This window comes from Phocoena sinus, chromosome 7 (assembly GCF_008692025.1).
Source record: "Phocoena sinus isolate mPhoSin1 chromosome 7, mPhoSin1.pri, whole genome shotgun sequence".
Taxonomy (NCBI): Eukaryota; Metazoa; Chordata; class Mammalia; order Artiodactyla; family Phocoenidae; genus Phocoena; species Phocoena sinus.
Window position 1 is genome coordinate 25,197,077 of NC_045769.1, and position 17,249 is coordinate 25,214,325.

The 17,249-nt window shown below is 35.8% G+C and overlaps 1 protein-coding gene across 1 annotated transcript in view; it reads left to right on the forward strand.

Annotated features, from left to right (window-relative positions):
• Positions 1 to 17,249, forward strand: part of ERBB4 (erb-b2 receptor tyrosine kinase 4) — a 1,120,642-nt gene that overhangs the window by 593,627 nt on the left and 509,766 nt on the right. The window contains exon 3 of the mRNA XM_032638162.1: positions 11,812 to 11,998. Within this exon, the coding sequence (XP_032494053.1) occupies positions 11,812 to 11,998 (187 nt within the window). The remainder of the gene's footprint in view (positions 1 to 11,811; positions 11,999 to 17,249) is intronic.

A 17,249-nucleotide genomic window follows, 5' to 3' on the forward strand; every position in this document is an offset into this window, starting at 1 on the left:
GCTAATACTGAGAGCCTGCAGTAAGCCAGGCCTTTTCTTAAGCAATTTACAGGGATTTACTTCTCAAAATAATCTGGGAATTTGGGAACTTAATATCACTAGTTTACAGATAAAGAAAATGAGGCACAGAAGGATAAATCATTTACACAGTATAACACTGCTAAATGCTAGAATGTGGATTTAGGAAGTGTGTTAGTTTGCTAGAGCTGCCATAACAAAATACCACAGACAGGGTGGCTTGAACAGAAATTTATTTTTTCACTGTTCTGGGGGCTAGAAATCTGTGATCAAGTTGCCAGCCGGGCTGTTTTTTTCTGGTTTTCTCGTTGGCTTATAGATGACTGTCTTCTCTTTATGTCATTTCCCATATTGTTACCTACATGTGTGTCTGTGTCCTAAATTTCTCTTCATATAAGGATACCAGTGATTGGATTAGGGCTACCCTAATGACCTCACTTTAATTTAATTACCTTTTTAAAGACCATACTCCAAATACGATCGCATTCTAATATACCAGGAGTTAGGTCTTCAACATATAGATTTGAGGGGTCTTAATTCAGACCGTAACAGGCAGTCTGACTGGAGCCCACAACTTTATGCACTGTGTAGCACCAGTTGTTTAATTAATCAACTTTAATATCAGACATATATTTGCTTGCATATTATTTGTGCACATTCCTAAACTACACAAAATATTTGTAACTTTTGTATAATTGAACTAACAATAACATGATGAGGACATTGATCATCTTTTGAAGATCTTCAACTTTGAAGCATTTAGCCGAAATTTGTCCTGTATTTCAGAAGAGAAATTAAGATTAACTAACTTGTGCAAGGTCAATAATTAATGGAGACAAGAGTCAAACTAAAATCTGTCAGACTGCAGCACCCAAATTTAAACATTGGACTGCATGGACCTAACCAGTTTGGTTCTCTATGGAGGAACATACACATCACACATACAATATAAATAAATACTACAGTGCTTTGATTCATGTGTAGTCTCAGATGTATGAAAGTGCTGACAAACAGTACTTTTTTAATTGAAGTATAGTTAATTTACTAATATTATATTAGTTTCATGTGTACAACATAGTGACTCAATATTTTTAATAGATTATACTCCATTTAAAGTTATTATAAAATATTGGCTATATTCCCTGTGCTATATTCTTGTAACGTTTATTTTACACATAGCAGCTTGTGCCTCTTAATCCTTTATTCCTATCTTTCCCCTCCCCATTTCCCACTCCCCACTGGTAACCACTAGTTTGTTCTCTATCTGTGAGTCTGCTTCTGTCTTGTTATATTCATTCATTTGTGCTTTTTTTTAGATTCTATGTATAGCTGATAACATACAGTATTTGTTTTACTCTGTCTGACGTATTTCATTTAGCATAATACCCCCTAGGTCCATCCATGTTGTTGCAAATAGCAAATTGTATTCTTTTTTATGAATGAGTAATATTCCATATATACCACATGCTCTATATCCATTCATCTGTTGATGGACACTTAGGTTGCTTCCATATCTTGGCTATTGTAAATAGTCCTGCTATGAACGTTGGGGTGCCTGTATCTTTTCAAATTAGTGTTTTCTTCAGGTATATACCCGGAAGTGGAACTGCTTGATCTTATGATAATTCTATTTTTACTTTTTTGAGGAACCTCCATACTGTTTTCCATAGCAGCTGTACCAATTTACATACCTACCAACAGTGTTCAAGGGTTCCCTTTTCTCCACATCCTGCCAACATTTGTTATTTGTAGACTTTTTGATTACAGTCATTCTGACAGGTGTGAGATGATATCTCACTGTTGTTTTGATTTGCATTTCTCTGATGATTAGCAATGTTGAACATATTTTCATGTGCCTATTGGCCATTTATATCTCTTTGTAAAAATGTCTGTTCAGGTCTTCTACCATATTGTTTTATTTTAACTGAGCTGTTTGTTTTTTAGATATTGAGTTGTATGAGCTGATTAAATATTTTGGATATTAACTTCTTATCGATCATACCATTTGCAAAATTTTCTCCCATTCAACCTACGTTGTCTTTTTGTTTTGTTTATGGTGTCCTTTAATTTGCAAAAGATTTTAAGTTTAATTAGGTCCCATTTGTTTATTTTTGCTTTGGTTTACTTTGCCTTAAGAGACAGACCCAAGAAATTATTGCTATTATTTATGTCAGAGATTTATATTCTGCCTATGATTTCTTCTAGGAGTTTTATGGTTTCTGGTCTTATATTTGGGTCTTTAATCCATTCTGAGTTTGTTTTTGTATATGGTGTAAGAAAATTTTCTAATTTCATTATTTTACATGTAGTTCAGTTTTACAACCACCACTTATTGAAGAGACTGTCTTTTTTCCATTTTATATTCTTGCCTCCTTTGTCATAAATTAATTGACCATAGATGTATGGGTTTATTTCTGGGCTCTCTAGTCTGTACCATTGATCTATATGTCTGTCTTTGTGCCAGAACAATATTGTTTTAATGACTGTAGATTTGTAGTATAGTCTGAAGTCAGGGACCATGATACCTTCAGCTTTGTTCTTTTTTTAAATTATTTATTTTATTTATTTATTTTTTGCGGTACGCGGGCCTCTCACCGTTGTGGCCTCTCCCGTTGTGGAGCACAGGCTCCGGACACGCAGGCTCAGCGGCCATGGCTCACGGGCCCAGCTGCTCCGCGGCATGTGGGATCTTCCCGGACCAGGGCATGAACCCGCATCCCCTGCATCGGCAGGTGGACTCTCAACCACTGCACCACCAGGGAAGCCCAAGCCTTTTATCATTTTGTAATGCCCTTCTTCGTCTCTTGTTACAGTCTTTGTTTTAAGTTGTATTTTGTCTAATATATTGTTATTCTAGCTTTATTTCTGTTTTCCTTTGCATGGAATATCTTTTTTCCATCCTTTCACTTTTAGTCTGTGTGTATGTATATTTAGATCTGAAGTGAATTTTGTGTAGGCAGCACATATATGGGTACTGTTTTATTTGTTGCGGGGGGGGGGGTTGTTTGTTAGTTTTGTTCTTTTCTTCAGTCAGCCACCCATGTCTTTTGATCGGGGCATTTAGTCTGTTTGTACTTAACATAATTATTGATAAGTATACTTCTTGCCATTTTGTTAATTGTTTTCTGATTGTTTTAATAGTTCTTCTCTGTTCCATTCTTCTTCTCTTGTCCTATTCCTTTGTGATTTGTGGACTCTCGTTAGTGCTGTATTTGCATTTCTTTTAATTTATTTTTTGTGTATGTGTTGTAGGATTTTGGTTTTAGTTTGCCATGGTGTGTGTGTGCAATCCCTTCAAGAGTAGAGTCTCAGTTTCCCACAGCCCTCCTGCTCTTTCAGATATAAGCTCTGCTGGGTTTTAAAGCCAGATGTTATGGTGTCTTCCCAGTGCAGGCTCCACAGCCTGGGGAGCCTTATGGGCTCAGCCTCCTTGCTCCTCAGGGGGACCTTCATGGTTGTGATATCCCACTACTTGTGTGTGGCCACACCAACAGTGAGACTTCTAATCAGACCGCATCTCTGCCCCTCATACCCATCTCAGTGTGTCCTTTTCTTTGTATCTTTAGTTGTAGAAAACCTGTTCTGCTAGCCTTCAGGTATTTTTGAGAGATAATTTTTGTGTATATATTTGTAGCTTTGGTGTGTCCATGGAAGGAGGTGAACTCAGGATTTTCCTACTTCACCATCTTGATCCAGAAACACTAAATCTTAATACTATATTTTAGATAATTATAAAAGAGTATTAAAATGCCAATTTGGAATTGAGGTTTAAAAATATAATCCAACCTGTATAAACACATGGGAAAAATATTTTTAAATTAGAGATGATGGAAATTTTAACAGTACAGATTTTCTTTTTGAAATATAGACACTTAAAATTGAGATTTGTGTGTGATTATGTAAATGGATTTACAAAAGCTCCCAATTTAATTTGTACAATCTAATTCTAGTGTAAAATGTCTATGATATGGCAGTATAGCCGAGATAAGGTCAGGAGATGAAGGACCAATTGGGAATGTAGATCTGAAGGGGGACTATTAAGAACCCTCTGGCCAGCTAAGAAAGATATAGAGGACAAAGAAAAAAGATGATTACTTTGAGAGAGGTGAGATAAGTAGTTCTCTTTTCAATGGAACTATGGTATTCACTGCAAGGAAGTCATGAGTTGAAAGCTGGCTAGGTGGCCAGTGATGAATGAATAGCCTGTAGATTTCTTAGAGAGTAGGGGTGGTAGCAGTACTAGCACATAAGAGACTGGCTGGTAATAGCTGAGAGATTGCAGTTTTGTTGGGAAGAACTGGATTAGATTCTCTGTCCCTTGAGTGTTGTTTCATGCTGTGTAAAATGAGCATGAATTTAAATCTACCACAGTCAGGTACCTGACATTTTGCGTTACTCTATTTTCCCAAATCTAATTAGATCAGACTTTGAGCTCCTGCTTGCCTGTGTGCTCTAATCATTGGATTTTTAAGGAAAGTGGGAAAACTGAAAACAAGATTCTAAAGCCAAATACTCTATAATGTTTGGAGGTTTCACATGTGAGTTAGATATTTGACAGTCAATTTCTATCTCTATGCAACAGGAATATGTAATGGTTGCTATATGCTTACTAATTTTTTGTGGTACATTTCTTAATATCTTATCATAGTTAAGAATATTCTCTGCTTTAGAAATTCCCAGGTTTGCTGTAAGGGCAGAGACAGAAATTAATTGCCTAGGGAAACTTAATGGAAAGCCCTACTGTCAGAGAGGCTACAATTTGCTACTACATTTGTCACCGTCAGAGAACACATAAATTCTGCAGTCATTACAAGCTGAGGGGGTTTTTCTCCCAATCCCCCATTCCCATAGTTCTCTGCTCCCCACTATTCTCTGTGATACTACAGATTTATTTAATTCAAGTCTACTGATCATAAGTAATCACTATTATATTTGTGTACATCTTAACTAATGGAATATGTTAGTATTACTTGTGGATAATACCTAATTGGGTATGAGTGCATAAGGCACTGGAGTAGAAGATAGGAATTCAGAACTATTTTGACTTGCTACAGAAAGTCTTGACAAAAGTGAGTAGGTATATTTTCAAAGGTGCCTATACTAAATAAAAATAACAAGGAATTGATGTATAATTTGAGTAGGAAAAAATCTAGAAAACAGTGTTTTACACATTTAGCCAAGAATGTATTATTGATTTTAATATGTGTAAAATTTTCCCTAAACACTGATTAAATATTCAGAAATTGTGAGGTACTGCAATCAGTTGAATCTTAAGGTACATGAAGGAACATTTAAGGAACTATTCGCTATTCCCACTAAGTACAAAATCAACTGTAATTAAAGAATAAGAGAATTGTTTCAAATACAAAAAAAATGAACAGTGGTTATAAGAGTTGTGAAATGCAATAGAGATTTAGAAATAATAAAGACTGATTTTTCTGGAATGATTTGAAGCTAAATGGAAAGCCCAGTGCAGCAGTACAATCTCTTCAATCTTTGGTTGAATGGCACCCACTGAAAATACTGGGAAGTTTATAACTGCAGATTTAACATTTTTTTCTTAAAATATTATGTGGGAAAAATGGTTATGAATTTCTGTCCTTCAGAACAAACCATGTTTTTTTTTCTAAGCTTATTGCTAATATGGTATGAGAAGTTGGTCAGATTTCTTTCATTTTTCCATTTCTTTTGATTTCCATCATCAAATGCCATGGACAACAAATTGTCCCTTGGATTAGAAGAGTTTTGAAGCATTTAAAGGTTTAATGATCGTCAATGGTATTCACTCTTTGAACAAAGTAGCTGTGGAAGCATACATTGACAATGGAAATCAATCAGTTTTAGTCAGCAGCAGCTTGCACCACAAAGAGAAATATGTCTGTAGGTGGGTATTCAGTTTTCATTTGACAAAATAGGCAGTTTCCTGGGACTAACCATACTGAACCAGAACCAGAGCCAGGGTTTTCTCTATTCTGGTGCATTCTGATGATTTCTACTTACCACTGTGGTCCTTGGACACAAGTCATGATTGTGTTGTTCAAAGAATTTTTTTTATTATCAGAACGTTCATAAAATCATTTTCGATGGAAAACAGTATCTAAGAAGAACTTAAGCATTGCATTCTCCTTTTTAATTCAACAGTCATTATTGAATCTTTTCAGTGCCAGGGTCTGTACTAAGGGCTATAACATACACAGAAACAATATAAGGAACCAATTCGATAATTTAGGAATAAATTGCAAGTTGAAGAGGCAGAATATAAACATACTGAAGGTCACACAACAAAGAGGTTAAAAGCAATGGTTCTCATGTTATAAATATTTTTGTCTTCAACTCCGATTGTCCACAGATAGTTCGTCTGCCTTGGCTATTAACAGAGATAACAGTGTTTGTAATAGCTAGCAGTTGCTGAACTCTTACAGACATTTGTCTTATATCTTCTAATCCTTATAACACCTTTATAAGAGAGGTATTGCTATTTATTTTTTAAAGATGAAGCAACTGAGGCTCAGAGAGGATAAACATCTTGATCAACACCACAAAGTTAGAAAGCATAGCCTGGCTTTGCCTAATAGTTGAGCCCACATTTCTTACCATTATACTTTCCACAGATAAGTCCATATGCTTAAAACTTCTTTTTATTTTTATAAAAATTTTTGAGACATTTAAAAGTCTTGTGCTGCTCACATTCTTTCTAATGGCTGAAAAGAAAGGAACAATGGATAACTAACATGATTATGTGACCTAATCAGACATTGTAAGCTTAATTGACCATTAGGTATCTCTTGACTTTTTACCCAGATTTCTTAGTGACCTGCCGATATTAACTCATAAGCACGTTACTGACCCTTTTTCATTATTAAGCAATCCTGCCATTACTAAGTTGCTTCCTGTAATTTTATTTGCAATCAGTATGCCTGGTAGCTCATGTTATCTGCAGTGGAGTTTCCCATTGAGATGTTTCAAGATATTTGTTCCCAGAAAGGTTTTAAGAGTACCTACAAGAATGTGGCTCTGAATTCCGGAAAACAGAAAACTTAGGAGGACAAAATCAAGGCATATTTGTGGCTTTTAAATATAAGAATTTTATATTCATCTCCCATAATTCTTTAAAAATTCTTTGATTCTATGAGCCCCTCCAGATATAAATCTTGGGTTGAGGGATTTGCTATAATCTTTTTCCTCTTAATATTTACATTATTTGCTGTGTAGGAGTTAGTGGTATGTGGGATGGGTGAATAGGATCTTCACCATCATTATTAGCAAATAATTCATCATGAATGAATTACATATCACCTACTCATGGGTGGCTTTGTTCAAAATGGTTTGAACATATGCTTTCTCAGCATTAACACATCATGATGCCCAGAGTTCCCACTGCAAAAGGATTATTTGTTAAGGTAATGGTTAAGTTACATGCATTATTTTGCAAGACCAGAGGGTAATAAATAAGCAGAATGGGTAATGAAAGAGACTCATTTTAGACACAAGAATCTCAATTAAAACAGTAAATCCCTCCAGTCCCAGAATCTGGACAAGGGAGTAGCTGTTGCTATTAACGTGACCTTTTATGAAGATAACAAAAATGTTTCTAAGAATACTTTAATGCACACTCTGGAATGAGGAGTACATACATTTTACAATGCAATTAATTCAAATATTTATACATTAAATAATATGTGAAAACAAAGATGCTCTTAGTTATATTTTACTTTCTCATGTAGCTAAAGGCACTTGGAGCATCCTCTTCTATGATTAGTTGATTTTTCTCTATATTTTCACCATTGTTCTTGGCTTATATCCATAACACTTTTTATACTAAAGGCTTTATTATTTGCGGGTTATTTGTAGCCTCTGCTAATGTGTGGTCCAAAAGCCATGCCAAATGGTGCATCTGTATCAATTAATAGCTAAAAAGAATTTATCCCTCTAATAAACACTGCAGAATTGCCTACTGACATTGTGTCTTTGCTCATAAACCTCTTCATTTTCCTGAGTGTGCTTCACCTGTGTTTTCTCTGATAATCCCATCAATGTGACCTTCTATCCTAAGATAAGCCAATAGATTTTTACAGTTTTTGTTAAAAAGATCCACTTCTTAGGTGAAGTTAGAGCTAAAGGTGAGTTTGTTAGGAAGACTGATGGATATTATAATAAGTTTTAGACAAAGGATTGATAATATATCTTCTGCCCCAACATTTATTATAGTGCTATTATTGTAACCTAGAGCAGCTGATAATAATTATATATAAGCCAAAAAAATAAATTATTTTTATAATGAATGAAATAATTTTACTTTTTAGACCAAATGATGTTAGAAATTGTTTATGATCTCTCTTTTAAGAACTCAAAGGGATAACAGCACAATCATTGGAACAGTGGTTGAAGGAGAACTTGTAGGGCTCTAGGGCTCCACTATTCCAGGCAAGTGTGATTTTAAAACAAATTGTAGCATGCAAACAATGCATGCCACTGCTGATCTTTAACCCCTCTTCCCATTCCCCAGAACATTCATCTCTTCAATCCAAAATGCTCAGTGTCTCAGGAATTCCCGTTGTGACATAGAGTTCCCAATTTGATGCCAGACATGAGTAGTTTCATGTGTCCCTTGCCTCTTTGTTGCCACCTTTGCTCTATTAGCATTCTACTCATCACGATGATGAGTGGTAGCATGTTTATCCTTAAGAATTGTGGACCTGGGGCCTTCCCTGGTGGCGCAGCAATTAAGAATCTGCCTGCCAATGCGGGGGACATGGGTTCGAGCCCTGGTCCAGGAAGATCCCACATGCCGCGGAGCAACTAAACCCGTGCACCACAACTACTGAGCCTGCGCCAGCATGCCTAGAGCCCATGCTCTGCAACAAGAGAAGCCACCGCAACGAGAAGCCTGCGCACCGCAGCGAAGAGTAACCCCCGCTCGCTGCAACTGGAGAAAGCCCACGTGCAGTCAAAAATATAAATAAATTAATTAATTAAAAAAAAAAAAAGAATTGTGGACCTGGGACAATATACATGGAAGCCAACATATTGTGGGGCTTATTGTTTATTATAAATCAAGCAAATGTTATTCAATAAAATAAGTTCTATCCTCCCATTTTTATGGATATATCTTTATAACAACCTGGAAAGCCAAGTGAAATGTTAGAATTTTTGGACTCCTCAGGAATATGGTGGCATAGAGAGAGATGGCCTCCAGCTTCCAGCCCCTCCTTCACCTAGTTCTATCCAGTTTTGTGAGAGGTCTTGCACACAAGTGAATGGACACTCTAGTCCACACATCCAAGATCCATACACTCTCCCCTTAAACATCTGCACCTGGACCACCCATCTTTCTTAACTGTATGCAAATTGGTGACACAGTCTGTGGTCTGGGGGACAGAACAGAACTGGGAAAGATGATATTACAGGCCCTGTACTCGGGTGTGGGGGGTGGCTTTTGAGGAATGGAATTCTGGGTTCACAGGGTTTTGGAGCATGATCTGTCTAGAAGAGGGCATTGCAGGCTGCGGGTGGGTACTCCTCTGGACTCTGTAGACTACCTAGTGGTGAAGGTATGGCCAGAGAAGAGCCAGAGTGTTCAGCAAACATTTGTTGGTTTCTTACTAAGTACTAGCACTGTTCTGGTCTCCTGCGAAACATGAGTGAACAAATTAAAATGTTTGCCCTTATAGTGCTTATATTCTGGGAAATAGAGAAAAAGACTATAAATACTAAATGTGGTAAATATATAAACTATATATTATGTTATCATGTGAGAAGTACTGTAGAAACAATAAAAATTAGAGCAAGGAAAGATGGGAGTGTTGCCATGTTAAATAGATCAGTCAGGCTTGGCCTCAACTGAGAAGGTAGATTTGAGCAAAAACTTGAAGGCAGTGAGGAAATCAGCCAAGAAGATAACAAGAGGGAGAGACGCTCAGGCCCTTAAAAGTACAGTGAGCACCTCGAGGTAGGACAATCCTCAGCATGTTGAAAGAACAACAAAGAGACCAGCAAATCTGGAAAAAGCGTGCAAGGTGTAGAGTTAAAAAGAGAAGTCAGAAAAAGAGTGATGACCAGATCATACAGTGTAGCACTGTCCAGTAGAAATACAACGAGAGCCATAAAAATGTAATTTAAAATTTTCATGTAGCCACAAAAAAAAGGTACAAAGAAACAGGTAAAAATCAACTTTAATAATGCATCTAGTAAAAATCAGTTTATCTAAAATGTTTTCATTTCAACATGCAATCTTTGAAATCCAGAGTGTATTTTACACTGACAACACATCTCAGTTCGTACGAGCTACATTTCAGTTGTTCAGTAGCCACGTATGATTAGTGTTTGCTCTACTGGACAACACAGATATAGGTTTTGACTCATCCTTGAAAGAACTTTGACTATTACCCTGAGTGATTTGGGAGGCATTTCAGTTTCAAGAATTGAAGTGTCATGATTTGATCTATGTTTTAAAAACATCAGGGCTAGCCTTAACTGAGAATACACCAAAAGGGATCAAGCATAGAAACAGGGAGACCCGTTACAGTAATCTTGATGAAGAATGACGGTGGCTCAGAGGATACCAGTGGATGCCCTAAGTGGTTGAATTGCTAATCCTTTTAAAGATAGAACAAATAGGATGAATTGCATTTGGTGTGGGAAAGGGAAGTCAAGAATGTTCCCAAGACTTTGGCCTGAATAACAGGAAGGATGGATTGACGTCAACTAAGATGACCAAGACTGTTGGGAGGATGGGGAAAGAAGATAGATGTTCAGTCTTGGGAAGGTGTATCTGAGAAGCCTATGAGGCATCCAAGTGAAGATGCAGAGTAGGCTTGGTTATGAGTCTGGAGTTTAGGAGAGAGTTTGGATGTAAAAGTTTGGAGATCATCAGCCTTAAATTTGGGTAAGACAAGGGGGGAAGAGTAGATAGAAGAGAGGACCAAGGACTGAGCATTGGGACATCTGAAATTAAGAGATCTAAAATAGCATGAAATTGACATTAAATAATATCAAATATTTGAGCGCTTTTGAATTGTGTTTAATTAAAAAAATAAGATATATATCCACTACTGTCATTATTTGCATTTTACTAAAATCTATAGCTTTAGATGAAGCCTAAAGCCTTTTCTGTGACTTTTTTTTGCTTTAAAATGTCTCACAAGCCTTTAAGTAATTAACTTATATTATAGACAACTACATTTAAACAATAAACAGTCAAAATAAAAATTGTGGTTGTAATCAAATTAGAAACCATAATCAGTATCTAATGCATATTTTTATATATAAATATATGCATATATTTGCCAGAGATGTATAAGGCAATTGTTCTTTGATAACTATAGATTTAAACGCTAGCAGCTTGAAATCTTCCCACAGTCTACAGTCCACAAACTAAGGCATCTTTGTTTTATTTGTGATAAGCTTACCAATTTGGTTTTTTTTAATATAAATTTTGATTGATGGTTATGTGTTCTTACCTCATTTTAGTCTGTCGGAGAATGAGATCTTTATTCCTTTCATTATATTCAGATCTCAAATATGAGGAATGCTTCGTACAATAAAATTCATTCTTTTTACTATAAACACACTCATGACTTTTAAAAAAATACAACTAATTCTTCAAATGAGATTCTAACCCTTGTGATCTTGTGTGTCAAGGCAATTATTTATAGTATAATGTGGAAATTAGTGTATTCAATTAAAAGCTGAAAATTGGAATTAAATAACTCATTTTTATCTAAATGACTACATAAACATACTGACAAACAGTTTTTAATTATTTAACACAGGCAATTGTTTGTGTCTTTTCAGTCTATAAGAGAAGTCACAGGCTACGTGTTGGTGGCTCTTAATCAGTTTCGCTATCTGCCTCTGGAGAATTTACGCATTATTCGTGGGACAAAACTTTATGAAGATCGGTATGCCTTGGCAATATTTTTAAACTACAGAAAAGATGGAAACTTTGGACTTCAAGAACTTGGATTGAAGAACTTGACTGGTAAGGAAAATATATAAAATAGCAAATGTACTCTTATTATCAATATAATAGACACACACATATGGGTGTATGGTTTCTCCAGTGTATATTATATTGAGGAACATTATAAAGCATTGAAATATATACTATTTATTCATTTTATGAGAAACGATGCCCTGCGATTCCCTTGTTTTATGTACAGATATTGTAAATGCAGTCTGACTGTATCTCAGCTGAACAGAAGTACGCTCGAAGGAAATGCTCAGTGACTCTGAAAACTGAGATATGAAGCAGGTTTAAGAATGCTATGTTTGGTGGTCTTAGGTGAACAGTGGACCATATCATCAAATCTCTGCAATAATACCCTAACTTTCACTTTCGTTACAGCTCAGTAAATACACAAACCATTATATCTAGTTCCACTAATCTAGCTTTTTGTATAATCCCTTATTTTCGAAAAACATATCTAATGTATTGATCCAGTTTTGATTTCTTTTATTGAGTAACTCACTAAATGCCATTAGTAATTCGTTCTCATAATGCTTTAATAACATCAGTGATTTTTTTCCCCCTAAGATTGGAAATAGGTAATTGCTAGCAACTTAAATTATCATCTTGCTACAAAAAACACTTTGAGGGAGTTTGTTTTGTAAGCTGGTCCTTGCAATCCCACTGATATCTTTTCAATTCATATAGTTCAGAGTTTTGGTACAGGGATTCTAATTGTGAATTTTGCCATATGTGCCTGTAACCAAAATGCACGAATTAGTAATTATATCACAGTGAGAGAAAGGAATTTGACCTATTAATTTAATGTAAATTAATATGATCTATATATTTTGCATCAAAATATCCATTGACTTTGTGTGTGTTTGAGTCCACACAGTGTTGATGTTTCTTGATATTGGAATCTGAAATATTTTAGAAGTATTCCCTTAAAATATTAAGAAACAGATAAGATTAATATTGTCAGGTTATTAAAATTATATGCTTCTTTTATTTACAGTGGACATAAAATATATAATTTTAAGTTAGAAGTAGCTTCATAGTTATCCAGACATGAGCTAAAATTGGGATATTTTGGATGAAGAAAGGAGTGTTGATTATGTTATTTATTTTGAACATGATTGCTATAGAATTGATGACATAATGGTAAATGCAAATTGCTCAGAATTTATAGATTCCTTCATCAACATTTTTACCTTTTTTTCTTTCAAAGATAGTCTTCTTATTGAAGGGCAGGATATTTGACTAAATTGCTACTTGCATGGAAATAATGATAGGAGGAAGATTTTTGGAAATGGAACAGATAGAGAAAAATTGAATGATTGAAATTAGGAATCTAAAAATAACATGATCTAGTTAAAACTTGCCTAGGAAGCATTGTGTTTTCTTCATGATTTTTCTCTGATTATATTAAAGAAAAATTGAATAAATTTATCTTCAAATTTTTATGATACTTAAATTATGTTATTCCAAAATATGTGCTATTTGAAGAATCTTTTCACACATAAAATTAGTCTTTAAAGAGTTCTATTTATTTCCACATTAACATCAATACTATTAAAAAATTAAAAAGGAGTTATTTTGTCAAACTATGCCACATTTAAACATACCTTGTCTATTAGTGAGCTTATACCACATCTTACTTATGATTGTGACAGTTGTTTGACTTGTTTCAATCAAAATATAACACTATTATTTAAAAAATATTACTATTCCCTAAGCTGCCAAAAAGCCTTATGTTTTCCTGTGCAGCAGTAGAGATGGGTAATTAATAAATGAATCAAAGAATGATTTGAGTATTTAGAAAAAAATATGTATTTGTTCAAGAGTACTTATTAATTCATTTTTTGAATATGAGTTAATGAAAAGTACAGTAAAGTAACCGGTGGAAAATTTAGACAATTTGGGAAATTTCCAGATATTTTAATATATTTATTACATAGTTGACAATTACATGCCAACATTATTCCTAGAGATAATCTAGAATCATTGGTTGTATTTTAGGTAATAAGATCAGGAGTGTAACTCCAATTTTGAAAATCAGAACTTATACAGTAAGCACGACTGTGTTTGTGTGTAAGAATGTGCGAGGAAGGACAGGAGACATATAACTGTTCAGCTCTTCATCAAAGAGGAATTGGGGATAAAGTTTGCTCTACAGTAATATCTTAAAGAGTTCAGTGTTCTAGGTAACCTGATTAAAGTAGCAAGCAAGCATTGGAGTTCACTTTAGGTGAGATTGTTTTCGTGTTTTGAAAAGATTTTTGTTTTATTTTGTTTGTTGATGGGCTATCCAAAGAAAATTGGGAAACTTTTTTTCCTTTTCTAATTGAATGTTATTGAAATATTAAGAGTAGGGCTACCAGGGCTGGCCTTAAGTTTAGACTTACCTTGTGGAATATGAGGGGAAATAGAAAACCTGCTGAGTAGTCACATGTCTCACTACCTAACTACAGTAGTGAATTAAATTTTTAACTCAGTTCTTTCTTTCTTTCTTTATGTTTGGCTGTGTTTGGGTCTTGTTTCTGTGTGAGGGCTTTCTCTAGTTGCGGCAAACGGGGGCAGCTCTTCATCGAGGTGTGCTGGCTTCTCACTATCGCGGCCTCTCTTGTTGCGGAGCACAAGCTCCAGACGCACAGGCTCAGTAGTTGTGGCTCACGGGCCTAGTTGCTCCGCAGCATGTGGGATCTTCCCAGACCAGGGTTCGAACCCGTGTCCCCTGCATTGGCGGGCAGATTCTCAACCACTTTTCCACCAGGGAAGCCCTTTAAGGGGCCAGCAACATCAGCATCACCTGGGCACTTGTTCTAGATATGCAGATTCTTGGGCTTCACCTGAGCACTAATGGATGAGAAATTCTGGGGATGCGACCCACCAAATTTAAGGATCCCTCCAATGATTCTGATGACTATTAAAGTTTGAGAAACAATGTTCTAGTTAATTAAAGATACCAAGAAATGGTAGCAAAATATCTAGTTAATCTCTTCACACTTACTCGATCCAAATAATTTTCATTCATTTATTATCTCCTGGAAGGAAGAGAAGGAATGGTACAGAGAACAGATAAGTTTTTTTTTTTTTTTTTTTTTTTTTTTTTTTTATTTTTTTGCAGTATGCGGGCCTCTCACTGCTGTGGCCTCTCCCATTGCGGAGCACAGGCTCCGGACGCACAGGCTCAGCGGCCATGGCTCACGGGCCCAGCCCCTCCGCGGCATGTGGGATCCTCCCAGACCGGGGCACGAACCCGTGTCCCCTGCATCGGCAGGCGGACTCTCAACCACCGCACCACCAGGGAAGCCCCAGATAAGTTTTTGATTGAATGACAAGAAATATACTCTCGACTGGTGTGAGAATGCAAATAATACACTAGCAGCCTGGATGGAAATGTGGGTATAAAAGAATTTGGAAATAAAAAAGATGCCAGGAATAAAATTTCTTCCGTATTACCACTTTGTCTAACACCAACTTTACGTAATGGTAAACCATTACAAGGACAATAATAATTTATTGAGAACTTTCCTTTTAAGCAAAATTTTCCTTTTGAGCACTTTCAGCAAGATAAATAACAAATACTAGTGTTGTAAAAAATAATTTTGAGATTGAGATTTTAAAGCTTTTTGATGTATCCATATTATGTTTCTCCTGAAATCTTTTTTTGCTGTGTTGACTCTAGACTAGTATGCCTTTATAATAGTATGTATGCCTCCTGCAAACTCTATCTTTGTGTAAAAGGGATGTTCGGTTAACATGAAGACTGTCATATAAAACGGTTAACGGTTGGTTACCACTTATACATATATAAATTAACTCACCACTTTACCCATTCTAACTAACTTAACTTGATGCTCACCAAAAGCTATTCCGTGGACTATAAACATTACTACAGATCTCACTTAGAAACTTTTATTTTGGTTGTGCCCAAAGACAAGAAACATACTTAAACATATTTTCCAGAAAGACTTGTCTTACTGCTGCCACTCACATTTCCCTGGTTCATTATGGGTGAGGTGGGGCAGAGTGGAGAAGAGGCAGGTCCCTAGACTAAGGATATGCCACACAATCCAAAAGGGAATAAGGAACTTGTCATGGCAAGCTCTAGGTGCCCTGTTAACACTGGGTCATCCTTTTCTGGTCAAGAGAGAGAACATACTTCTATCAGTGTGTCTCTTCAGGCATATAATCACCTCGAGGCCACTGCTGCATCAGAGGACAGAGCTGGACAGAATTCATTATTACTTCCTCTTTTAAGGTCACTTGCATGTGGCTGTTGTTCTTATTAATCATTCCCAGTGATGATGTTCTGATAAATTTTTTACCAGCTCCTTCTTAGCCAAATATTCCTTTGTAAAATTCAAGCCAACATTTAATATAATATACTTACAACCTTAAGCTGATGAGCTCCTACTTGTTTAGTCACCTTTCTGGCCAAAATATAAAGGTTATTTCATTATATAGGACATGAAAACCACTGTTATTTTTCCCTTTTATAATTTATAAAATTACCTCATCTGTTAGTAATGGTAGACAGTATTATACAATTTCATCAATATATTGTAGATATGAAGGAACCTTTGAGAAGTATCTCTGTACTTATATATATTCTAGTATACATATCCTATTTATAATGATGATAAGCCAGGTACAAATATTTTTATTTATTATTTATTTATTCATTTATGGCTGTGTTGGGTCTTTGTTGCTGCGCGCGGGCTTTCTCTAGTTGCAGCGAATGGAGGCTACTCTTCGTTGCAGTACGCGGGTTTCTCATTACAGTGGCTTCTCTTGTTGTGGAGCCAGGCTCTAGGCGTGTGGGCTTCAGTAGTTGCAGCACGTGGGCTCAGTAGTTGTGGCGCACAGGCTTAGCTGCTCTGCGACATGTGGGATCTTCCCGGACCAGGGATCGAACCCATGTCCCCTGACGTTAGCAGGTGGATCTTAACCACTGCACCACCAGGGAAGTCCGGTACAAATTTAATACAGGAATATGTTCATTTTTCTTAACAAATTTCACATTGAAGAATATTTGAATTTTCACCTTATGAATTATGAGAATATATCTTTTGAATGGGTGCAATTTAGGATGATACAAATACACAGTTTATATTTTCCAAGTGTTAACCAAATGTGCTACATATTTTTAGACCTACAGATCCATATATTAATGCCTTTAATATATTATGGGTATTCTAATTGTTTGGTTAACTGTGTCACCTCAGATTATTATTTGAGATGTGGACAAAAAAAAAGTAACAAAAATATAAAATGC